Raw genomic sequence first — 27,677 nt, forward strand, 5'->3', positions numbered from 1 at the left:
GATTATATTATAAATATCAACAACGCTTGATGAAACCAGGAGGAGCTGGAACAGTCGCGTCGTGAGTGGTCCCGGGAGAGAGCTGAGCTGACCGCGGCGCTGGGTGTGGCAGACGCGAGGACACGAGATCTTGCCGACGAGGTGCAACTCCTGAAGGCTGCCCTGCCTCCGGAGAGTGAACACCATCACATGCATGACGATGGTGTGTTTTATGATGCATTTATTTAAGCTTGTTCAGTTTTTGCGCCAGTCAACTATACCGGAATTATCAACTTATCATAGAGTAATTCATTCAAGAAAATTCAATTAGACTGTACCTTGTACTTTCTATTTTTATACCATTTTTTTTTCTGATGTATCTAACTCATGGCGGTTATCCAAACCAAGGGAGAATAGGCCTGGCACTTCGTCCGTACCAAGCGAAGCCTTCGATTGTGTATGGTACTCGAAGCTTCTATCATTTGGGCTTCCTGAGAGTTTATGTAAGTAGACCACCAGCTTCCTCACTGGGTGCAGGCGGATACAGGTCGTTGTCGACGGATATTGATTGAACCCGAAGCCTCTAAACACTGGAGTTCCTCAAGGCTCTGTGCTATTCTCTACACTGTTTCTTCTTCATATCAATAAAACGTTGGTCGCCTCCAATAAGCATTGCTATGCAAATATGCCGTATACAGGGGCAATGCTGGTCTCGCTCGGGAAATCGTCGATCTGTGCCGGAAGAAACTTGTGTCTTCTATCGAATCTCTCTTGAGAAGGTGGCGAATTAAGTTTGCACATTAACCACTGAAAACCCTATTTGTCTTATCACCACTCTTGAAAACACTCCTCTTAATGCCTCGCCTAGAATCGGAGTAATGGGTGTCGAAATCTTGGCAAGAGTCAATGCCCTTCATTACACAATGACTATGTCTTTTACTTGCTATTGGTTCTGCTTCCGAATTTGATATTTGCACGAAACGCAACAAACTTGAATATCATCCTCACCATCTGTGTGTCAGGCATTCCTCTACAGTGCGGCATATCAAGAACTTTTGTCCGCGTACATCCAAACTATAGAAGTCTTAATGTACAGATTGCAACGGCGCCGGCGATAAAAAAAATGCCCGCCTTTAACTGATGGCTTCATCTTGGTCCATATCAGCCACAGAATTCGGCAACAGCTTATCTTTAGCCTTTCATGCACTCATTTATAGGTTCGTAACTGACCTATCTGATTTATCGTCAAGCACCATCTATCAAACCATTTCGACATCCAACGTCACAGAATTATTGAAGAATTTCCCCATTTCAGCATTAATTAATCTTCAAATTATGTCATTTTGATTGAGTAAATAGATAAATAATAATAACTATTTTTTTTAAATAGAGGCGTGACATTTGAGTGTTGTAACACTTAAACGCTCGGGGTACCTTCTTGAACCCAAAATTGTGTGCAGTATTATAATTGCGCAAGTCACTTTGAGACGTAAGAAGTCTCATTAGCCCAGTTTTTACTAACTACGAGCTAGCCCTTCCAACTGACACATTATGCGTGCTCACTCACATTAAAGCAGTCGACATCCTGTGCAAAGAAGTCTCGAAGTAAAAAAAACCCATTGAAAAACTAGAAGATTTAAAATTACTTACTGTCAAATTTATTATTATATTTGCTTTTTGTTTTGTACAGATAAAAGAGAAATAAATGTAACGGGCTGTGCGGAATTTGACCGGATATGCCGAGAGAGGGCGGTACTTCGTAGACAGCTACAAGAAAACAAAATGGCGCTCGCGGATGTCAAGACTTCATGGAGCGGACAGATAGCGACATTGGAGACACAGGTGGAGTATAATATTCTTTTAAAGGTTTGCATTCCGGAAATTTATTTACGGAGACTATATTATCTTAGTTTTCGAGACAATTTTTGAAGACGAAAAGACAAATCATTTACTAATTCTTAGATTGTTGAAATATTGTTATGTATCATTTTATAAGTAATAATAAATACTTTATATACTATTATGTTTTCCGGTTCTAGTAACTATTAAAAAAACCTTGAAGCCTCTTTCTCTAGTGTAGGTACTATCGTGGAATAATCATTAGCACTTCAGCAAACCAATGAAGTGTATGAGAACTATGTTATGTCGTGTGCTCGGAACGATCAAATTGCCAAATAACGTACACACATAGCGTTGTTTGAATATAGTTTCACATTGATTATGTGTCGATCCTTTGTAAGTAACTAAGTAACTGACTGTGTGTACCTACTTCTGAATATTTATTGATGTTAAGTGTCTTATATATTTTGCTCACCTAAATATTTATAAATATGCACGGTATTATAAGAACGCACTTTTACACAATTGTCTAGCCCCAAACTAGGCGTAGCCTGTACTATGGATTCAACAATATATTTAATACTATATATGTACTTAAACACATATAAACATCCATGACTTGAAAACAAACATCTATATTCATCATATAAATATTTACACCTACCGAGATTCGACCCCGGACCTAGAGTCACTTACCACCATAACGGTCGTCAAATATATACTGTGTTAATCAGAAAGGGTATGGCATCCCTTCAATGCTACGTTATTTGAATTCTATGCAATAGTATTGTGACGTTTAAGTTTTAATAAATCAAATAAAAATCCCCCACCAAAAAAATATTACTTTTCAAATTATTTTATTTTTATTATATTAGAGTTGTCTAAACTCTAAACTTTTTTGTTTTTGAGCCGATGTTTGTAAACAAAATAAGTTAAGGACAGGCTTGTCTCTTTCCCCGTGTTGGCATCGAAATCGTACGAGGGGAGGTCAAAAAGTTCGCGGAATGACTGGGAAAAAAGATGAAATGATACATTATGTTATTTTTCCTTTTCAATATATTCCCCCTTAACACGAATACATTTTTGGGATCTGGCATATAACTTATTAATACCGTCGAAAAAATAGGTTTTGTCTTGGGCGTCAAAATACGCCGAAATCGCCGACTTGACTTCATCATCGTCTCTAAATTTTTTTCCACGCAGCTCTTTCTTCATCTTTGGGAATAAATAAAAATCGCTAGGGGCCAGGTCTGGACTGTAGGGTGGATGGCGTAGTTGTTCAAAACCGCATCGATGAATGGCAGCCGTCGCAACATGACTCGTGTGAACGGGCGCGTTGTCGTGCAAAAGGAGTACACCTTTTGTCAGTTTTCCTCTTCTTTTTTCTTTAATAGCTTCTTTTAATCGGTCCAATAGGGAAGCGTAGTACTCTCCCGTTATAGAAACACCACGTTCTTTATAATCGATCAAAAGAATACCTTCAGTATCCCAAAAAATAGTCGCCATGATCTTTCCGGCCGATTGCGACACTTTAAATTTTTTTGGGGGTGGTGTGCCTTTTTTGTGCCACTGCATCGACTCCTGCTTTGACTCAGGCTCATAGTGGTGAACCCAAGTTTCATCACCGGTTACAATTCGGGCCATAATTTCTTCCCTAACTTCTCCACAGCGGTCCAAATACTCGCGGGAACAGTTGACGCGCTCACGTTTTTGCAGCGGCGTGAGCATTCTCGGGACCCACCTTGAACACACTTTACTCATGCCAAGATGTTGATGAAGAATATTTAAAATTGTGGTTTCTGATACTCCAACTGATGCTGCAAGTTGTTTCTTCTTCAACCTTCCGTCTTCCAATACAAGTTTTTCAACTTTTTCAATGATTTCCGGCGTAGTGGCCTCAATGGGCCGTCCAGGTCGAGGATCATCTTCAATTGACTCCCTTCCTTGCTTGAAAAGGCCGTGCCATTTGTAAATCATGGTTTTACCAGGAGCAGAGTCTCCGTAAACAGCTAACATCTCTTGCAAAATAGTTTGAGGCGTTTTTCCTTGTTTGGTGAGGAACTTTACGACGGCGCGATGTTCAATTTTCTCCATAGTGGCTAGTTTGTTCCCGATTTACTTGTTCACTCGTTTGTAACTCGAAAGCTAATGACCCAATTAGGCTAGAAATTGGCATATATAGTAATTATGAGTTACTCAAGTAGCGGCTACCTGGAGGAGCGACCTCACCCCCGCCAACCCCGCCATTCCGCGAACTTTTTGACCGCCCCTCGTAAGTACGCGCGGCGGCCTCTACAGAGTAGGCCAGCCAGTAGGGACTCACGAGCACTCGAGCCATGTTCGTCACCTACTTCACCGATCCGACCGATATTTTAAAAACGGAGAAACATAAATAAAGAAAGCATATTAAAGGTCATTGCGATCCAAATTTAAACTTTTTAAGCTTCTTAGTGAAAGTGATAACTATTATAATGAAATTACCCTTCATGATAGCTACCACTTATATCCTATATAAACTAAGTAGGTTTGACTATGTCGTGGTCTTCCAACGCATACATTACTATCTGTAACTTATGTAGGACTGACAACGAAAGAATATTGATTTAACATTGCGGCTACATACCTATTTATATTATAGAATAAAGTGAGCTATTAAGCTTTTATAAGATGACCTTATACTAGGTAGGTACACTTTTAGGTAAAGAAGACAACCCTGATGTCGTTAGAAAAGGTAAAAGTCACGCGATCATCCTTCTTATTTTTATCCTGTTCAGCTTTTAAAAACTGCAGGAGTTTCACGATAAATAAAAAATTTTCATATTTCAAATTTCTGTATTTACTATTAAATATGTACCTACATAATTACTTATAATCTACTCATTACAATTAAGCCTTATAGATTATGTAGGTCTCAGAAACCTATTTCTACAACCCTATCTACATGTTGAGGGATACAATTTTATCATGCTTAAAACTAATGTAAAAACACATGGTTTGTGGGGGGAAATCCAGGAAACTGGCCCTATCGGACTGTCGTCCTAAAACGACAGCATGACTCTCCCACATAAAAAAACCCTTGTTGACAGTCATAATTCACAAAATTGTAGTTTCGTTAGTTTTGTGAGTTTCCAAAACAAGCAGTAACGAATGATTAATAAAAGAGAAGCTATAAGTACTGATGAAGTATAATCTTGTTAGTCTTATGATATATGAGATTTTATATTATGATGTACATATGCTTCAAGGATGGCAAACATTCCCAGAATTCATGGTTTTCGAACTATTTTGTACAATTCTATGACATATTTCCTCTACTACATGATATGATGAGGATTTTCTTCTACTCCACCTCGACTCAACCTTATCGGTGAAGCCTCAATATATGCCAAATATAAAAAAACATTGTGTATATTTAAAAATTACGCTTGATTTAGTCTGACTGGAATCTTACAACATATTTGTTAAAAATAATTAGCTGTACCTAAGAGACAATTAAAACTATTAATTTGAATTCATCGTAGTCTCTCTTGTACACAATTACAACAACCATATTATAACATTTTGCTTACTTATCGCACGATGCATGGAAAAGAGTAATACTTGAATACAATTTATAAAGATAAAATTTGTTTCGATAAAATTATATCGATATATCCATGCACTTGTTAAGTAGAAAGGTATTTTTATTGTTTACATTAATTATTCTAACATAAGTTACATCGATTAAAGGTAAATGAACCATAAGTCGTAATTTTATAGTTCATTTTTAATTGTATATTGTGCACAGCACATAAAAAATATTAATTGTATTTAAATCGGGAAATTATGATTACCGATGATAGGATCCCTTCGTTGGACACATTTTTATTGCGGCTATGATTTCTACACTCAAAAATGGCAGGCGTAATTGTATTTTTAAAAGATAATTATGCTTTACTTGATATCAAATGACTGGTCTCACTTGAGCCTCGAGTAGGTACATTTGTACACAATAGTGGCGACAGGGTAACGCCCACATGCCACTTCGACTAGTTTTTTCTGTTCCGTGGTTGTTCTAATTCACAGTAAATAAATTTACTGTGAATTTCACATTTATATTTTCTTTGACGTTTGCGTATACGGGTGAGTTTTTTGAACATAAAACAAAGATGCACAATATTGAATTTAAAGTTAAGTTCAGTTGTACCGGAATAAAAAAGTGTTCGTAGAAATGAACACAGAGAATTTTTATTTCGTCGCAAATTATCAAACGAATCAAAGGTGAAGCGTACGATTTGCCGGCCTCGCACATCATTGCAGAGGTCAATCACTTTGTTTGTACAGGCTGTTTAATCATTACAATATTTATTTACATTATTAATTTTGCGATACTTTTGTGGACTAGTATTACTTATATTTTTATTTATTTCATATATTATATGCAGTCCGTACTGTACCTTAAATACTTAAGTGTACTTAAGTTTTTCTAAAAAATAGGGTGAACTAATTGTTATTAATTCAAAAATTTGATATAATTATTTTGATGAAGGAGAGAGAAGTTTTTAATCATCTGTTTAAATTAAATGCAAGTATATTTATCACATTTATAGTAATATTATTATATAATTTGTTTTTATAAGTATTAGGAATGTATATATACTTAGTGTGTACATGTGTGTTTGCTAACTTATGCTATTTGCAATTGTGATATTTTAAAAGCAGACCCGACAGACGTTGTCCTGTACATAATAATAGGGGTTAAAGTATGAAATTGAGAAATGAATGAATATTGGATCAAATTGTGGGATGCGAATAAAAGTAGACTCTTTATAATAACCCTAAGCGAAAAATGCAATGGCTGACCCCAGGTCAAACGCCGCAACATTATCCTAAAGCAAAGCTTAACAATAAAACTGTAATAGTAACTGTGTGGTGGTCTCAGCATGGTGTTATTCACTATAGCTTTCTCTGATCTGGTCAAGCAATAACTGCAGATGTCTACTGTGACGAACTCCGAACAATGATAGCAAAACTAGCAGTGAAACAGTCCCGACTCATGAATCGATCTTCACCATAGGAAGGTCATTTGATTTTGATTAAATAAATATCTTAAATTAAAAAAAAATCAATTTTAATTTTTCAGTACAAATCGGCAATTTCATTATTTAACCCCTAATCAATAAAATACTGTTTTTTATGAATTTGTCAATAATATTTCATAACATCAAGAATTATCTCGTAAAAAAAGCTCCCTGTTGTTACAATGAAATTGTTTCACAGCAGAACTGTCAAACCGTGCGTCAATAAATTCTCTCATAGAAAATATATCCATAAAAAACAAATTTTTGAAGTAAAAATAATTATTATTATTATTTGGGACCCCCAAATCGAATTAAAAACTATCCTATATGAAGTAATCATGTGTGTTCATTAGTTTCACAGTTTACTGGAAACAAACATCAGGACATTTATATATATATATATATATATATATATATATATATATATATATATATTTCTTTTATCTATCTTTAATCATGTGATTAATTAAAAACAGTATGTTATCCCATTTTTTATCTATTTATAAATAGCCAATAAAACAGTAAGATAGGTATTGTAAGCTAGAAAAGATTACATAATATTTTATGTGTAAAAACATAATAATATCATTTTATAATTGCCTTTGATCTTAGGTGGCGCGGTTGTCTAGGCAGGCGGGAGAAGAAGGGGCAGAGAGAAGAAGAGTAGAGAATGAGAAAAGAGAGCTGCAAGAGAAATTAATGAACACCTGTATGGAATTGGAAAAATCGAAACAAAATCTAGCTAACTGTGAAGCCAAGGTATTAGTTATTTTTTATTTAATTATTCTTATCTTTTTCTTGAAAGAGCTATGTATGTTTAAAATTAAAACCGGTGTCTTTTGTCAAATTAAAATGTGCAAGTTTATATTTGAATGTCATATGTGAATCAATGTGATATGATATGTACAATCAAGTTAAAATTAAATAAATAAATCATTACTGATTTTTCTGTAGAAAAAAATATTTAATTTAACTTAATAACAGTTTGTGTAATTCGTTTTGCTTATGACGGTCATTTAATTATGTATAAAAGAGATAATTAATAATAATTGACAAAGGAAACCAGACTATTTCCATTGTGTCTACTTCTTAGCCTTCTTTGCTAACAGTTAAGATAATCCATAGACTTAGAATATACTATCGTATAGACGACCTGAAAGCTCGATATATAAAATGTATATAACATTCGAAACTAGCAGACCCGACAGACGTTTGTACACTCGTGTTAAATTTGAAAAATCGGTCCAGTCCGAGGAGATCAACAACATACGTAGGAAAATTATATGTCAACTGTATTGAGAATCTAAACCAATCCCAAATTAACTGGAAGAGTCTAAAAAATCATCAAAGTCGGTCCAACCATTCAGGAGGTAGTTCAATTGTAAATCTAAACCATTCCCAAATCCACTTGAACACACACAGAAAATTTCATTCAAATCGGGCCAGCCGTTTAGGAGGGACTGTCAACTCACGTACAGAATAATTATATTATGTGTATAAATATATATAACATTCGAAAGTAGTAGACCCGACAGACGATGTTCCATCATGGCAACAGCGTTTTCCATGCTAATGCTTGCTTAGCATGAGTGGATGTAAATGGCTTAATTATTAGTGGCTTGAGGGTATAAGACGTTGAAAATTAAATCTTCATGAGGATTTCCGTCTTAAAATCCATTCTTAGCTGACCTCTACTCGAAGAAAGGAATATTCCTACCAAATTTCATGTCTCTACGCCTTTGGCTGCATTTAGTATTCGAGCGACGGTCAGCGCTGACGTAGGTCGAGCGTATCTATAACTATTTATGAAAACATACGAGAGCGTTCAGACCAGCGCTGATGTAGAGCTACGTCGCTACATATGAGAATCGTCGGTCTGACGTAGGTACGTCGGTCCGCTGACGCGCTATGGCCATAAAATTAAATGAGTGCGTTAGTGCAAAGCTGACCGAACGACCAACCGTACGCGTGTTTGTAACATCGTCATCAGAAATCGTTAAAGAAAATTTCGTGCTCTGGCAATTTCGAATATATTGTACAAACTTCTATTATAATTGGGTGAACATAATATCTTCTCTCACTTTAATTCTGTAATCGTTTGCGTAAGTAGTGCGCACAATAAAGAGGTTAAAAATGAATTCATTTTTCTTCGCAAGTATAGACGCAATCAAGTTCGCTGTCAGCTAAGCACTAAATGCAACATGGTCAGCGCATATGCTACACTCGACCGTCGGTCGAGCACTAAATGCAGCCTTATTGTTCTGAAGATATCGTGATGAGTCAATCTTTAATGCTGGGAATCTTTTATATTTATACAAATACTAAGAAGCTAATGCCAAGCTTAGCTGACTGCTTACGACTTCTCAATCGGAATCGGTTACAGAAATAATAGATTCTCTTTCTTTTCTATCTTGATATATCACCGTTAGAGATGTTTGTCTCTCTGAGATGCGTTGTTCGTCTTTACGCTAGTATATTGTTAGTCTATGAGTTAATCAGTTTCAACTAACTGCATGCACATACAAACTGCATGTATAACAATAACAAAGTATAGGTGGTTAGGTAGGTACAGTTAATAATGGCGCCATATTGATCGGTTGGCGCTAATAGGTGGTGCGTCTGAATGGAGAAGTGACCGCGCTGGCGATGGAAGTGAAGAGCTTGCGGGCGGGCGCCGAGGACGCGGCCGTGAGTCACGCGCTCTACAGTATATAGACTCTAGGACGCGGGAGCAGCGGGCACGGTGAGCTGAGGCGGTAGTTTGACTCGGACGTGACCTTGAATTCAATGCCAGTTGTCGCTCGGGGGCTAGGGTTGCCACTGTCGAGTTTTGAGGAAATTTATATTGTTTTGTTGTCTCTCAGTTTTTTTTTTCCATGTTATTTAAATATACTTGAAATATGCGTTAAATACGCATTTTTAATAATTAATTAATATTTAAAAAAAATCCTTTTTAATTAAATAAATAAGGAAAGATCAGAGGGTGAAAGAATTAACCGGTTCTATTCCAGATATCTATACCAGATTGTTCGTCTAACTTGCTTGTATTTATAATATTTTTACGATTTACGGCTGTTACTATTAATCATTAACCCGATTTGGGCTCTGTTTGAAGTCAAACTACTACTTTAGCTTATATATTTACCGTACAGCTGTCACGGGCTAGCGATTTTCTGATCTATTATTTATACATCTAATAAAAACTCATCTATTTATAAGAATGAAAAACAGACCACATAACTTGTGTGTAAAAGAGAAGAGAAGAAATGTGGAAACACAAGATGACTCCGCAATTTAGGCGGTTTATAATGTACCATATAAACTGACATAGATAGGTGACGTAATAATACGTTCACGGTCTGTAAGATAAGCTCATACTCTCCGAAGAAAAAAGTTTTTTCGTCTTTTTTTTTAAACAGCCACATATTATAATAATATGCGGCTTCTATAGTATTCTTCTTCCTAAGGTAATAGTGGCAGCCATCTTGTTTTTCACTGTATATACAGTAACATAAGTATAACTCTTCATACTGAAATGAAAACCTAAGTCTTAGTAATTTGTATATCTTTTGATCTTTAGTTTTTTTTACTTTCAGTCAAAGAATATGTTATTAGAATATCACTAGCCCAAAACCGTACATGTAAGAGGAGTTTATTGCGTGCAACTGAAATGTTATTATTATATTTTATGTTTCTACCCATGCCTGTTCCATTTAAAATTATATTAATCGTTACGCAGCTAATCCGAAACTAAAATAACTTTACAAGTTCTAAACAAACTTTATTGAGCTTGAACTGAAGTGATCTGGAATTATTTGCTTCTTTTTTTTTCAAAGTTCTGTCTTCTGCCTAGATTTTCCTTCATTCTTATCATTATATGTGTCAGGATGAACTGATGAATGTGTCGATAAACTTCTCTTTTGTAGAGCCACACTATAATGTATCACAATATAATGTATCGTCTTTGTATTGATCATTTTTAGTATACTTTATATTTATAGTATAATAGGGGTTTTCGTATGACATTGCGGTTTTGGCGGACTGGCTATTTTGGAATAAACTAAAGCCTCCTTGGTGCGCGATTACAGAGTGAAACTTTTTCTACGTGACAGCTGAAAATACTAAAAACAATTTCTTCTCACGAAGCAATTCAAAATGCCTTCATTGAGTTGGGATGGCAGGAATGTAATAGATAATGAGGGTAAATAATTCGATAAGATGAATATACCTTATAGAATAATCTTACCTTAAAAAATGTTTAAAAGTCGATGTTCAGTACAAAAACGCAATCTCATACTTAAACCCCAAATATTATGTAGATAAAGTTGTATGTATGTATGTATATACAGTAAGGCAGCAATACATCAATGAATTCCATTATTTTTAGTCTTTAATTTTTACATTTATTTACTTCTAATATTTTTATATGACATTCCAGTTAGCTTATTTAGATCATGCTACAAAGCAATAACATTCGCTGTAGATAATTACGATTGTATAAACTGTACGGTTGAAATTAAACATTTTATTTTAAACCATTCCTAGTTACAGAAATGTTTTTGTGTTAAATTATTAATTATAAGCCTTAACACTTCTCTATTGATCACAACATATTTTCCTGTATTTTTACGATTATTTTCAATTTATTCGTATCTAACGCTGTTGATATCTATATCGTTTACAAAATCTAGTGATAAAGTTCAGTATGTCGTATGTAGTCTACTTGGAATGATGTATCAACTTATCTTCTTTTATTTTTTATAGACTTTATTTTTCAATGATTAATTTTGATGTTATATTTTTTATTATTTAGAGCTTAAATTGTTTATTTATTTTGAGATGTATTTACAAATCAGAGGTATTTAAGTTTTCATTTTAAACGTGCACGTTTTGGCTTTTCACCGCGTGATGAGGAATTTTTATATCTCTCCTTATCTCCGCAGATAAAATATGCACCGCATGAATCACTTGAGTTATATCTTAGTGTGTACAATATACAGTAGCTGGTAATACCTTGAAAATATATTATGTATTGAAATATAGACTTTGTTATACTTAAGATTAATGCGTGTTGTTCTTTGAACGTATTTTAAATTTGTTTACAATTTTTTACAAGTACAAGTGTATATAAGGATATTGATTTTTATTGTGAGTTAATTTTTTTGTGTTTTTCGATTTTGAATTCATAGACTTCAGGCTATTCTCTTATTGTTTACATTTTATTAAATGGTTTTGTTTTTAGTTTTTTGTTTTTTTCTACACCTTATCTAAAATGTGAGATCTTGTGGATGTTTAGTTTTTCAAAATTTAGGAAAGTATTATTTTATCGTTATTTTAGGATCAAACAATGGAGCTTGAGGGTAGGATTGAAGCTCTGACAGTAGAGAACAAAGGCTTGGTGGAGGCTCTGGAAAAGGAGAAGGCATTGGTGCAAATGTTGAGAGTTCAGCTGGAGGAGTCGCAACGTGTGAGTGACGAGCTGAAGGCTGAGGTGAACCACCTGAACTCTGTGATGACTGACATGCAGCACGACTATATCGATGTTCAGAGGAAGTTTGAGAAGTGAGTGAAAAAGAAGTGTTTGAAAGTTTATTATTATATATATATATATATATTCGGTTGGTTAGAAAATGTCAGTTAACAAATTTGATCGAGCATAAAAATTTTTAAGCATACAGGGTTATTGATAGATGAGTAACGGCGTCGTGGGGCGGGTCTCTCCCTTTCCTATAATATGGCTGGTTCATGCGCCTGTACAAGAGTAAGATTTTGTCGTAGCTCAACCTTTTACTAATAGTGGTAAATTGTTAACTTAAACTTTCGACATTTATAAGTTTCCTGATATTCTCCGATATTCTGAGATATACCTATACATAAATAAATTAAAATTTGCAAGGGAGCGAAGGGACAAAGACGATGTGATGCTGCGAAATGCACACATTTCGCAGAGTGCGGAGATGAGCCAGTGTAACGTGCGCTTCCTGGAGGGAGAGGTTTCGGAGCTGAGGGCCAGGGTGGCCGAGCTCGACACTGTCATCGCGCAGCATAAAGAGGTAACATAAAATACCCAATATATTTCCAAATCCAGGTTCAAAATGTATATCTAAACCTAAGATTCACTAGATTTATTTATTTATCACACATAGAAACTGTCATTACAGGAAGCCTAATGCGACAGTTACAAACAAAAAAATAGGAATAATATATGCAAACAACAAGCAAATCAATTTTGAACTAATCATACAGTAGCATTAAATAATAAACCAAAAATTACATCAGAAATGTACATTACATTAAAATGTACAAAAAAATTGAACTTACAACTATTTACTATAACATACTACATATAATAATACCCTTGCGAGTTCACTCTACATACACCCAAAAATGTCACATTGTAGCGGGGTTCATTTATATGGCGAAGATAAAAGCGACTTTGCCACATTTGTTCTCGCCATCTACTAAAATCGATATTCGATAAATCGTGGCATTAGTCGTGTCGAATCCTACTCTTAGTTACAGCGTAATCAATGTCGATACGATGATTGAACGAACGAAACATTATTCGATATTATCGGTCCTAACCCTACTTTTAGTTGAAAATGTCAGAGACGAATATTCGAATTTCACAAATAATCAAACGTCACTTTTACGATAATCTCAACGACACCTTCTAGGCTGTCGATGCTAATATCGTTTCAAGTTGTATAGATATATTTGCCATACAATATACATACTTAATAAATATTATTGGAATAATTATATGTGATTTACTATTCAACAGGATTTTTTTACTACTAAGTCATTTTGTTGATCGTTTATGCGTAGAAATAATGCAAATGGCCGCCTGAGAAATAGGAAGTCGACGAGAAGGGTTGAGTTACTTTTTATTACATTTTATTATCCGCGAGTTTTGTACTATTTATTCAATTTTAAATGGTTATATCATATTCATTACATATTTTTTTAACATTTACATTATGTGTAAATGATACCAAATTGGTGGTGCAGAGTGGCATGGTCCTTAGCGCCTAAACTATGTTTTGACTTTTGACTCTTAACAGCGACTTAGCACAGATAAGGTTTAGGTTTGAATATATTTCATTCACACTAACATGGTAAAAAAATCAAAATATTAGCCTATGGAAACGATAAAAGATAAGGAATTCGAACATTTGTTAGAGTAGGGTAGTTGCGATATATTCGGAGTATTATCGTATCGTTCCGAATGTATCGTTGTCGATTTTGCGAGTAGACCTCCAGGACCGGATAGTAGTGGCGGATGGAGTAACCTCCACACATACCGGTCCGGCACACGGTGACTCAAGCAGCACAGAACTCCCCGGTTGTGCTCCTTCCCGCGCAACAACTTACCCACATACGTTTCTAGAAAAAGTCCCTACGGACGCTCAACTCATTAATATCCTACCATACCCAGCATGAACAATGTCGGGTACATAAGTGGGTAAAATGGGTATACTCCACGTACCTTGAAGTATAGGTGCCTAACGAATTTGTTTCGGACTATTTTGGAAAATCTACGAATTTTATACCTGATATAACATACAAAAAAATGTAGATTGAAAACAAAGTATTAAAATGAGTACATTTTGGAATTTCTTTAGAATGAACAAACGACAACTAAGTACGTTGTAAAAACAGAATTCCTTTTTTTATCATCGAGATGGAATTTTATGAGTGTGAATACATGAGAAATTTATATTTCAACAAAGCTGAACCATGACTTGAAAGGCGGCACCCACACATCACAAAAATCGCCACCCACACATCACAAAAATCGCCACCTTTTTTGCTCCTAATGGTGATTTTCATTATTATAACACTAGAAATAAGGGATTGCTTGTAACTAATTCTAGTAGGCTTCATAAGATACATAATAGCTTTAAGGGTAAATGTATACACTTTTATCATAAAGTCGCAGCCACTGTTCAGGCATTATCTACAAATAAATTTAAATGTTTTATTTAAAAAAATCGCTCTGTCGTAAGTTCTACTGCTCCACAGCTGAATATCCAAGCAATAGCAATGACAGTAGGTACAATATTGTATATTGTATTAAAAAGAGCTCAGAAAATGAGCGAATCAAACACAGGGTACTTAGGGTAGATCGCTTTATCTGGTCTCATATTACGAATCTAATAATAAAAAATTAATATGTATTAAATTTTGTTTGGAGTTAGATGATGGTTTGTGATCACCGCTCATATGTCAGCAGTCAGCATCACCAGTAATAATAACCAGTAATAATGTCTATATCTATTAAAATATAGTATTAAATGTTCTAAAATGAAATAAGCACGCAAAAATTGACTCTTTGTAATTGATTAATGTTGTTGAAAGTAGAGGTTTAATTTGTAAGCGGCGACCTTGCAGCTTCTTACTTATGTACAAAAACGACCTGTTGAAAAACAACAATATTGCATTATCAGTAACGATAATTTTGATGAAATCTGCCAAAGTGATAAAAATATTCAAAACCGACATAGTATAAGTGTTATTGTTTAACGTTTTAATATAATTAATGAAAGTAAGAAAGAACAATAATTGTTTTAATTACTTAAGACTTAATATAACATATAGTAGTATTATTAAAAATAAACATCATAGGTATTCCTGGTTATTAACTTCTAGATAGTATTTTTTTAGCCTTACTTTGAAATTTTTATTTTGCAGATATATATCTATTAGATCATTAGGTAATGTATTTAATATCCTAGGTAATACATAGTTACAGGTTCTTTTACCATATACATTGTTATATTTAGGTAGACAAAACTTATTTAGGTAGGCTAGTTTCCTCATATCTTGTTTTCTTTCATATTTCTTAACATTACAATATGTATTGTATTACAATAGATTGGTGAAACATTTCAGTATCAGGCAACGTGTATGCTGATAAAGGAGAGTGAAGAAAGCAGAAACAAAGAGATTGAGCAACTCAGGAGTAAGATAGAAGAGTTCATTGTTAGTGACAGTACGCTTAAAAAGACTATACAAGATTTACAAGATGAAATCTGTGATAAAAATAAGGTAAATTTAAATCATACTATTTATTTTGATTACTATACGGATTCGGTACAATATGCTTATACTATATATAGTATCGTTGGAAATTGGGCTTCATTTATTGTCCAGTACTCTACTTAAATATCGTTAATGTCTCACCAGTCATAATACTGTATAATATATTATATCAAATAATAATTATGACCAGTCGAAGATAGTTGATAGTACTTAATATAAATATATTAGTTATCATAAAAATCACAGAACGATTATTTCGGTCACTGAGACGCATTATATATTACCCAGATACTAAAAAAAGAGAGATTTTATTTTATTTTATTTGGAAAACTAACAGTGTTACAATAACTTAATTACTATACAATAGTGTGAACATTTTACACCATTTAATAGTTTTCGCATATTGTTTCTAATAACACATAGCTTAATACAGGTACATCTTCTTCTTTTTTTTATACAAGTATTATATAAAATATGTTAATAATTACATAGGTATTACATTTATTTTTTTGAAAGAGAATTTAAACACTACGTTCAATTATGTTTATAGTAACAGTTAGGGAAACACATTAAACCAGTTTTTAGTAATTTTTGATCTGATAGAATTTGTGGATGTATTAAACAGGTAAGAATCAGGAAAGCCTTTAAGATTACTAATTATGTAGTGAGATGCTCTTGAGAAGAATGAGTTTTATTCGTAATTTGACGCACAATGGGGTATATGTAAATATTTAGAGATAGAAGGTAAATACCCAGTTCTGTAAGATATTTTTTTTTATGGAATAGGAGGACAAACGAGCGTACGGGTCACCTGTTGTTAAGTGATCACCGCCGCCCACACTCTCTTGCAACACCAGAGGAATCACAGGAGCGTTGCCGGCCTTTAAGGAAGGTGTACACGCTTTTTTTGAAGGTACCCATGTCGTATCGTCCCGGAAACACCGCACAAGGAAGTTCATTCCACAGCTTTGTAGTACGTGGAAGAAAGCTCCTTGTAAACCGCACTGTGGAGGACCGCCACACATCCAGATGGTGAGGATGATATCCTAACTTGTGGCGTGTCGTGCGAAGGTGGAATTCGGCGGCAGGAATTAGGTTAAACAGCTCTTCGGAACACTCCCCGTGATAAATGCGGTAGAAGACACACAATGAAGCGACGTCTCTACGCAATGCCAAGTGATCCAGCCGTTCACAAAGTACTGGGTCCCCGACAATTCGAGCTGCTCTGCGTGGCACGCGGTCAAATGGATCGAGCTGATACTGGGGTGCGCCAGACCAGAGATGACAGCAATACTCCATGTGTGGCCGGACCTGCGCTTTGAAGAGCGCTAGAATGTGGGCCGGCTTGAAGTATTGTCGTTCTCTATTAATGACGCCCAGCTTCTTCGAAGCAAATATGGCTTTGCCGTCCAGATGGCCACGGAACTGGCAATCGCTCGAGATTTCGAGACCCAGTATTCCGATACTAGGCGAGGCTTTTAGGGGAGTGTTGTCGAAGAGCGGTGATACGACAAATGGGGTTTTTTTAGTGGTAAACGCGCAAACTTGAGTCTTCTCGGGGTTAAATTGGACAAGGTTCAATTTACCCCATTCCGCGACCTTCTCAAGAGAGGACTCGATAGAAGACACAAGTTTCTCCCGGCACTTCCCGAGAGAGACCTGCATGGCCCGTGTATACGGCATTATTTAAATTGAGACTGTTTATTACGATAATAAGAGTTTATTTTAAATAAATTACATTTTAATTTACTATATATTACAAATTCGGCCATTCCAGTAATATTTTTGGGAACATATTGTATTAAATATGAGTTTGGCTTGTTTTAACGAACATTTTTTGTGATTACGATAATTTTATTGTTGTTCAATATTTTCGTTCAGTACTCACAAAATATTGGGACTGAAATAGTCGATTGATTGGTTCTAATTGTTTCAGAAAATAAAAACTTTAGATAATAGAATAGCGGACATGAAGAAGACATTGCAGAGAGAGTTACAGAGCAGTAAATCTGATCTCACGTCCGCGGAGGAACAAGACATTAGTAGAAGGTAAGTTATTTTTTTTATAAAATAACAAAACTTAAACTGATGAAAATAAAACCATCGTTGCAGTCCTAGGCAAAAATATAATAACTTGAAACCGAGTACAAAGTAACTTATTCCAAGCAAGTCGAAGCTATTGCGTTCCGCATGTCTTAGCGTTTGCGTTTTTTTATGGATTACTCTCATGACGTAACAGAGCTGTTGGCTCTCCAGGTTATGAAAGTTGCCACGCGCATCAGTTTGCCCACATACATTTCTTTCGGTTAAGTCGAGTTAGTAAGTCTTTCATAGGGCGATGTGTATGCTTTTACAATATGATCCCAGAAAATGTACAAAACATGTGTGTTACGAAATTTAAAAGAATTGTTAATAAACATTTTTGTGGATGGATAAAGGTTATTATAACATTAATAATTTTCCTAATGAATTCAGAAACTGGGAATGGAGCAAATACCCTCAGGCTATTTTAACTATAAATGTTTTTGTAAGACATTGTAATCCATATTTTTATAAAAGAAAGTCCGCTAAGTTTCTTGCGCCCGTTCTTCTCAGGTTTGAGGCAGTCTATTTCGAATAAAAGTATTTTAATTTGTTGATGCAGGTATCTGAAGCACGTGGTGCTCCGGTTCCTAACTGCTCGTGAGCTGGAGGCTCGGCAACTAACTCGTGCGCTGGCCGTTCTACTACGACTCTCTGCGCACGAAGAGGCAATTCTCCGAGCCGCGTTGCCTGCCCGACCGCGGACTGGAGTCTCCTCCTGGTTTCCTACTCTTAACACTTGACTCCACACCACGATCTCATCCACTTAGCTAATACCACTTGGTGCCCCGCAGAGATATTAGAAAATATAGACCATTAATTTCCATAATACAGTTGTTAAATTACAGCTAAGATTAAATCTAGCATTGCCGGGTGATAAGAAAATATAAGAGCAAATAATTTATCAAAGGGCAAAAGTAGCCTTCTGCAGGTTCGCATGAATGATCGGATAATCCTAAAAACCTATCATCAAATGCGCCATAACAAATATATATATAATTATCTTAAATTTCGCCCCTATGTATAAAACAGTATTTCAATTATTTTTATAGAGTCCGTAATGTGGAATTAAATGTTGATTCGTGTTGTGGCAAGTGGAGCCAAATTGATTCTTAACTCTTCGTAATCCTGGCATCGCTAGGATAACAATTATTCAAGTGTGTGATATAAAAAACTAGTTACATCATCATGTGAGTGAAAAACGGTGATTCTAATGTAATAAATTAGTGCTACAAAATGCTTAATTTTCAAAACTGTATACAATTTTTAGCCACACGGCGTGTCATTACGGAATAAAATAAGGCCTGTAAGTGCGAACGAGCACGACATATCGGCTAAACTCCTCTCCAATTTTATGATTTGCCACAACGCGTGCGCTACGACCTAGGCGATTATTTTAGCTTTACTCGAAGAATGCGATAAAGCAGTTTTCATTAAAGAAGTCGAAAATAAGACTACATTAATTGTCGTCTATAAAATATACAGTATGACTGAAGAGAAACTATCATTTTCTAATGATCTAATACTTAATTATTGAATAAATTTCCCTGTCAAATGAAGTGTGGATATATTATCGCTGATTATACGACTCTTTCGTTAGTTGATCGCAAGCGCCTACCGACCCGTGTATTCGCCTTCCCACTTCCTGTATTATGTAATCAATTTATTTTTTCTTCATATATGTTTCTCACCAGTCGTGCTGTGTATAATTCTCGAATAATGTGTGAGTAAATGGTGTGCGTTTTATACAGTTATAAAGTTGTATAGCTCATGTAAAATTTCGAATATATTAGGGCTTATACACACGGCGCGCACCACGCGTTCCAGTTGTTATTATTAAATTATATGCGTTTTATTATTAACTTTATAGGTAATTTGTGAGACGCCATTACAACGTAGTATGAGTTTTGTCGTGACGCTATAGACGTACTCATTCCTTAAAGCATTCCAAAATGTGTACGTAGAAGCATGTCCCAGGCCGTTGCGACCGGTGGTAAATGCGGCTGTTTATCATGGCGTAATCAGTTGATTACAATAATTATTTTTGTTGAAATAAGGGAAAAATCTGAATATTATCATACATTACATCTTAAAATGAATTCAGAATCAAAATGTAGCAATATTATGTGAAACATTCTTTTTTTTTCAACTCATAATGCGGTATCAGAGCAGAAATCTATAAGAGCAGTTATATTTCATAACCATGTGCTGTGTTACTACTACTAAATACCAAATGTAGACTCCCACCGCATCTGTTACAGGTACGACCTTAATCACTGTCAATCAAGCGGTCAGCGGTGGACCGCCGGCGTTATTCGCGGTTGTCTGGGATACGCTTTATATTTTGAAAAGTAAAACAGATATTGTGTATGTTTTACAGTATTGATATGATTATGTGATATTATAGTTCTTAGTTTTATGTTTTACTTTAAAGTTTTCGTGCTTTTGTTGGTATAGTGAATTGTATACAGGTGTATGTGAAATCAATTTACATTACAGCCTCCATAGCCATTTTTCTGCTGGGCTAATCTTAATATTGCCTGAAAACAATCGATAGGGAACAATACACACACACACACATTTTATATATCTATAGATAAATATAATTTATATAGATAAATTGTATGCTGTTAATAATACGCCTTTACAGTTGCTAGTCAATATGTTTTTATTTTATATTTATATAAACCTATTAAAGGCCAGATATAACGTCACTGCCCTTCCCTTTAAATCAAAGTAAAATGATGTTTTGTAAGAAAAGAAATCATCAATATAAGATCTGTACATTAGGTATGTCTAATTATATTTGTATTATCTAGTCTCAGTTGTATTTTAAAGATGAATATTTTAATTCTACAGTTTATTTTTTATATGTGTTATGTTTGTAGGTGCGTATCTTCTCATACGAGGCATGCATACAAATATTTGAAGCCTACATTTATTCAATAGCACCAGGTCATACATTCAATACTGATTGAGGCACTCTTAGTTCATTTATACGTCTAGAATCTAGATAGACTGTGACAGCTGTGAAAACTTCGAAGAAAATTGAGTTTAGAACTAACATCTATTTGGCGCAATGCACGCACACTAAACTAATATTCCTGTGCTGTTTTTATCGGCTGTCTAACAGCAAGAGCTTTACTTTTATACCGGGAAAAAGTACAAAAGCTCCAAAGAGTAAGCTTTGTTATAACAATTTCAATATTATTCACCTAATTAATTCAACAGCTAAGCTCACTTCCTTTAATTGTAGGTCCATCATCAGGGTTAGGTGATGGTTGGGTGAGATGAGTTCTCGGTTGCGCCCAATATCCATAGGTCTATCTAAGCCGATAAGACAATTATTTAGTTAATTACGTCCCACGAAAGGTTTAATAATTTACTAAATCAATAAAGGAGAACTTAGCATTGAACTCTGGGCAGAGCCCACCAAACTAAACATTAACTTGAAATGGTCTGAATACGGTAAATAACGTTGCTCAATGTTTTGTTTTAGTGTTTTTTTAATCGAGATATTAGGTACCATATCTCGCCTCTTGTAATATTTTGATTAAGATAAAAACACCAAGGAGCCGTAAAACACGGCTCTTTGGTGTTTACAGAAGCACATGGTGTGCTTCTGTAAACACAAAAATTAAACTGAGAAATGTATTTTGAAGGCCTACCTTTAACTAAATTAAGTAATGGATAGTAAACCACCTCGTATGAGATAGAATGCGTAACTCAAGGCAAGTATTATAGTAGAGTACATTTTTTAGTTATATGACAGATAATTATTAATATATTTCTGTATTTTATTTCTGAATACATATTACGTAAGTAAAATATTTCGAAGTTTCATTTGTGTATCTTTATTTTTAGTTTTCACTCTGTTATTATAGACACTGTTTCTAGCGCATACTTGATATAGTTGATCACGTTACTCGCGAGCTCCGTCAAAAGCATAATTTAATTTAAAATTAAAATATTTTCGAAATTTCTAGTCCGTACGCTAACGGTAAACGCATAATAATAATAATTATATGAGTACTGTCACGTAAAAAGGTTAGAGTAACTTATGTCACTAACGCTAATTTCCTGAATCAATATCTTATTTTTTTCATAAAGTTATCAATCAGATTATACGTTCACAGAAGAAATAATTGTATCAGGTAAGGTCCCACTTAATTAAATCTTATTGAATGTTTTTCTACATAATATGGGCCAATCCCGGCGGCACTGCAATGCCGGGCCGACCCGTGACAGGAGTGGAGCGAGCCCCTAACACCCCGTCATTTTACAAAAATCAGTTTAATATACTGGTCCCGCTATGCGGGAACTTTCAGATATTAAGCTGAAAAGAACAGATACTACACTTTGATCTTAGCCAAAAGGCCGAGAAGCGATACCCATACATCCGAAACTGTAGGGAGTCACTAGTTTCCAATGAATATCAATAGCGCGTCGTAAGAATGAGCTAACGATGTGATAACGACATCTCTGGGCGACCATATTAACTAACGAAAATCGGAGACACAGCTGCCATCTGATGGAATTCTTAAAATCTATAAGTAACAAAACGGACCGCTAGATTGCTCAACAATGAGGTAGGTACCGCAGTACTAGAGCAGTTGTAGATGTCTTTTTAGACATCCATGTAGCAGAAGGCCAAATAGAATTTACTCAATAGAAATTGCTTGATGCGCTCAATTTTATGGATAATATGCTATTCATCCATTTAGCAGAAGACTAGTCTTTAGTTTTTTACCATTAAGGAGTTTGAACTGCACCAACGAAACTTTCGATCACCATAACATACGCTGATGGCAGTGAAATAAGACCGCCTTAAAGGTAAGGTTTAAAAGGGGTTTCACAGGGTTGCATTTTGGGACCATTTCTGTTCCTCTTTTATATGAATGTCCTCCGACGCATCGGTCAATATAGTTATGGGATTGACGCTATTATAATAATATTAAAGTGAATAGTCCATAGCTTGTACCTACTTTGAAATGAGTAAAAGTCAACAACTATGAATATTTATCTTCATACGCTATTTGGTGGCACTATTTTCTAAAAGTGGTGACTAAGGAAAACTGCAAGTTCATTATTTTTTTTCAATCACATTAAAATGAATGCAATTCTTGAAAATGCGTGCACATGGTATGGATTCTTCATTATTATGAGCTCATTACTATCCCAAAAAATCAAACACTTTCTATTTGATAACTCTTAAAGTTGTCTTTTACTAAACTTGGTATGTAAGATAACATAATAGATTTTCCATCAAGACACAAAAATATCAAGGTTAGTTTTTTCCATTTAAGAGGTCGGACATTGGAATAAAAGGAACTATTGCAGTAGGTTACAATTACACGATCTATATTTACTTATTTACATGAAAGGTGAGAACCAAGTATCGAATTGATTGCTATTTTTTATTTACTTTTGTGAAATTTAAGCGGCAATGATTTTTCGCAAAGTTTACTAGCCGTCCTCATCCTACTGTTATGCGACTCCCACATATAATAAAATAAAATTAGGATGTGTTCAAAATTTCTATCTGCTGGGTATAAATATAGATTCTTATGTGAATTTTAAACCACACATTCAAAAAAACAAATTAAAATTGTCACAATTTATATACGCTTTAAGAGAAAGAAATCTACAAATTTAAAAACGGCAGTGACAAGCCTACCACGCCTACACAAAAGCGTGGCAAATCTAAGGCGTCATACTGCGGGGCAACAGTGTAGATGCACACGAACTCTTTATTTTACAGAAAAAATGTATTCGTGTGCTTGCAAATATTAAACAAAGAGAAAGCTACAAACTTCATTATCAAAACTAAATATTCTTACATTACCGTACCCCGGCACGACACACCTCGCTATAAAAATAATCTTTCGCAAACTAAATCTAAATTAACATTACACAGTTCCGGTCCCTACCCAATGTCAGTTAAAATTTATAATAAGTTACCAGAACACTTAAACACCGAAACCAATATTAAAAAAATCATAAGCTCTGTGAAAAAGTTACTTTTGGAAAAAAGTTACTATTCTATTAATGAATACTCAGAGAAAAAAATATTTGATGTCTGCCCCTCTGTCGCTCATTGCTATGCCTTATTATGAGGTGCAAGTGATAATTATTTAGTACTACAATTTTGTTTAGTAACAAAGTCGCATGTAACGCTATTTAATTAAATAAATAATAGTTATTTATGCAACTGTTGTGTAATAAGGGGTATTAAAACACGAATGTGGATTTATCTCACGAGGCGAAGCCGAGTTTTATAATAGTATCACATGAGTGTTTTAATACCTAATTATCAACAGTTGCATACAAGACTTCATCTACACCCAGAATATGAATCCTCTAAAAGATTCTGAAACTGTTAGCTTACTGCTAACATTAAAACAGCCAGTCCTAGCAGTAATTTAATATCATCCATTACTGATTATATACAAATAAACTAAGTATTAATGAAAGAATTATTTATTTTAGTAGTAATTTACATTTTGTTTAGTGCATATTATGTTCTTTTACAGCGTTTAAAATGAATCGCTCATTTTTTGTAAACAAAACAATAAAAATATCGAAGAAAAATGGCGGGGATTCGAATAGCCTACTTTTTTACGGCGCGCGGCGTTTTGGTAGTGTGGAACGCGAGTAAACGAAAATGTTCTTTTTTTGAAATTCATACACATACCACGCATCGAGCAATAAGAATGTGGCTGTCTGTAAATACTCTTTGAGCATGAAGGATTTAAAAAAAAATAGGAGTGTTGTTATGAAATTCAGTACAACATTACAACACTCGTTTGGATGATGTAATGTTTATTAGAACATTGGGTGTTTTAATGTTGGCAATAAGCTAACTGTTTCAGAATCATTAATAGAGGATGGTTGTAGATAAATAATATTGAAATAGCGCTAATGTCGGGGTTTTATAATAAAATAAATCTTTAGGTCAGCAGTTTGCTGACTGTAATAAGGTCTCCTCCCTCATTTAAATTGAGATTTATCCTGTAGGATGAGGTCTTACAGTTGCTATTAATTATAATCTTGAAACTAGATATGGAATAGAAAAGAAAATGTTCATAAAGATATAAGATATCTTTATTATTAATTTAAATTTAAATTCTATGTTACTTGTTGAAAAAATTATAAAATTAGAAATTGGAATCAAATTTTTATTTTAAGTCATATACTTATTTATTAATACAATAATTTTTAAGCTGAAGTAGAAAAACACAAGGAAAAATTATATTTACTACTTAGAATTATTAAATGTTAAAAATAGTTAAATTAGATCAAAAAGGATAAATGATTGATTTCGATTTTAATAGATTAATCGATTTGTCTTCAAAATGACTAGAAGAAGACTTTTCTGTTAATTCAGTTTACAAAATTCGATTGAATTTTGTATAGAGCAATGATATTATAGTATTAAAAGAGGGTATAGAGTTAGAAGTTTTTGATTTATTTTTGGTGTAACATTGATTATAAATCTGTAGGCAACAAGAAGACGAATTAGATTTATGAAAACATTTATACAATTTGTAACTTAAGAATAACACAATTACTGCTACAAGAAAATACTTTATATAGGAATATAATATATAATATGACCGTATTTAATCAAATACGACTGTCTTTGAGCAAGATTAATTTCATTTTCTTAATTATTTAACTCCATAATATACGAGTGCATTAAATTATCAAAGTTTAAGTTTATTGCTAAAATGAATAGGAGATAACATAGGCATTAATTTACATAAAATTTATTTGTTGCAACAATCATCATTTGTTAAATCTAAATCAATATTTAACTTACTTTTAATAGATACCGACTGATAAGAGCTAGGTAATAATTAAAATAGTTTTTTTAGTATCCAATGCAGGTTGAACTTAATTTAAAAATTCCTGTTCTTAAATAAATTTATCCTATATTATGAATTAAATTCCATTGGAAGACTTAAATTTATATCAGTGAAGTTTTGTCTCACAGATGGGATTCATTGCGGTCTGTGGATAAATATATGGTGGTTATCTTGCAAATAGAATAAAATACGCTTATTTTGAGATATTTATCTATATTATCGAATATGGCGTAGTTTAATCTATCGTCAGTATGACATGAGAGTGGAAATATTAATTGAAATATGAATATTTTTTATACTTAATTCAACTGGAAAACTGAAATGCTTGTTCATGAACTAACTTATTTTGTTTTGCACGTTCGTAATACATACAGGGCTAATAACGAGAGGATGTAAAACATTGCTGTTAGAAAATAAAATAGAGTTTAAAATGTTGCAAATAAGGTTTGAAATTGATAAAAGTGAGCTTTCCATAATACTAAGGAGACTATTCATGTGTGACATGTAAATCAGCTGATTATAATTTTCATTTAATTAAACTAACATATTATTCATGTGGTTTATTTGAGAATTTATTTTTACTTTATTTTGATTCAAATTATAAACAGTGCAATTAAAGGTATTATTAGCGGATTTAATTATGTTTATATTGCCTTTCATTAAATTATAAATTTCATTTTCGTCTTTTTTTGCAAGATTCAATGGCAGCATCATATTTTCTAGCATCATCTGCGTCGAGAGTGTCGAAATATAATTTAAGAACTTTTCCACCTAATTCAATTCAATTGATCGCTTAGATTTTGTGATATTCTTAGAAGACGTTACATGAGATAAGGACTCGAATTTAATGAAATTTGTTTCTAATAAAATTTTTCTAATTATTATGTCTTTACATTGAATAAAAGGCATTTATTTTCTTAAAATTGATTCCTTTAGAATCCTTTTCACGTCGTTTCTAATATACTAGATAATACTACCGCTTCGGAAACAAATGGCGCTCTGAGAGAGAAGAACGGGCGCAAGAAACTCTCCCAGCATTTTTTTTGCGCTCCTTTTAATAAAAATAAACAATATTATACTGTCATTGCTATTGCTATAAAAATAATCATAATCTAGTCTCAGGCTGTCCGATCATTAAGTTATTGAGGTGTGGAGTAATAGGTTTTATGACAGATCCATTTTTTAATAAAACATTTTTTTTTTATAGATAATGCCTGAACAGGGGCTGAGACTTAAAAGTGGATACATTTACCTTTAAAGCTATTATTAGATATGTATCTTATGAAGCCTACTAGAATTAGTTACAAGCAATCACTTATTTCTAGTGTAATAATAATGAAAATCACTATTAAGAGCAAAAAGGTGATGATTTTTGTGAACGTATATTAAATTTTCATAAATGAACAGTCATAATATTTATACTTGAAATTTTTCTTTGAGAGACTGTTTATAACCAAGCTGATATATAGCACGAACAGCTCTTTTTTGCAGCAGACACTATGTCAATGTCAGCAGCATGACCACACAGTAAAATACCGTACGTCACTAAACAGCTAAGCTCACGTCTATTTGTTGTAGGTCCATCATCAGGGTTAGGTGAAGTTTGGGTGAGATGATAGTGATGGTTCGCGGTCGCGCCCAATATTGCGGTCTGAAACTAGTCTGTCTGTAAACCGATAAGACACGTGTTCAGCCGTTTTAGTTATTTAGTCGATTTCGTCTCCCGAAAGGTTTAATACTAAATCAATGAAGGGAAATTTAGCATTGAAAATTTTGGTGAACACCGGGAAGAGTCCACCAAACC

The 27,677-nt window shown here is 34.1% G+C and overlaps 2 protein-coding genes and 1 non-coding gene across 6 annotated transcripts in view; 2 read left to right on the plus strand and 1 right to left on the minus strand.

The window, feature by feature from the left end:
- LOC126972672 (golgin subfamily A member 1) overlaps positions 1-21,835 on the plus strand; it is a 28,304-nt gene extending 6,469 nt beyond the window's left edge. The window contains exons 6-14 of one of the 3 annotated variants that reach the window (XM_050819556.1): positions 40-202; positions 1,670-1,821; positions 7,491-7,637; positions 9,489-9,566; positions 12,217-12,440; positions 12,775-12,931; positions 15,774-15,929; positions 17,860-17,972; positions 18,568-21,835. In XM_050819556.1, coding sequence (XP_050675513.1) covers positions 40-202; positions 1,670-1,821; positions 7,491-7,637; positions 9,489-9,566; positions 12,217-12,440; positions 12,775-12,931; positions 15,774-15,929; positions 17,860-17,972; positions 18,568-18,748 — 1,371 coding nt within the window. In that variant the 3' untranslated portion in view covers positions 18,749-21,835. Of the gene's footprint in view, positions 1-39; positions 203-1,669; positions 1,822-7,490; positions 7,638-9,488; positions 12,027-12,216; positions 12,441-12,774; positions 12,932-15,773; positions 15,930-17,859; positions 17,973-18,567 lie in introns of those variants that run through there. The other 2 variants (XM_050819557.1, XM_050819558.1) reach the window with 2 other exon arrangements.
- Positions 1-27,677, plus strand: part of LOC126972695 (protein muscleblind) — a 147,511-nt gene that overhangs the window by 95,742 nt on the left and 24,092 nt on the right. The gene's annotated exons all lie outside the window — the stretch shown is intronic.
- LOC126972936 (U2 spliceosomal RNA) lies at positions 22,202-22,394 on the minus strand. Its single transcript, XR_007731228.1, has one exon. It is a non-coding gene; the product is annotated as a U2 spliceosomal RNA (small nuclear RNA).

Source organism: Leptidea sinapis, chromosome 27, assembly GCF_905404315.1.
Source record: "Leptidea sinapis chromosome 27, ilLepSina1.1, whole genome shotgun sequence".
Taxonomy (NCBI): domain Eukaryota; kingdom Metazoa; phylum Arthropoda; class Insecta; order Lepidoptera; family Pieridae; genus Leptidea; species Leptidea sinapis.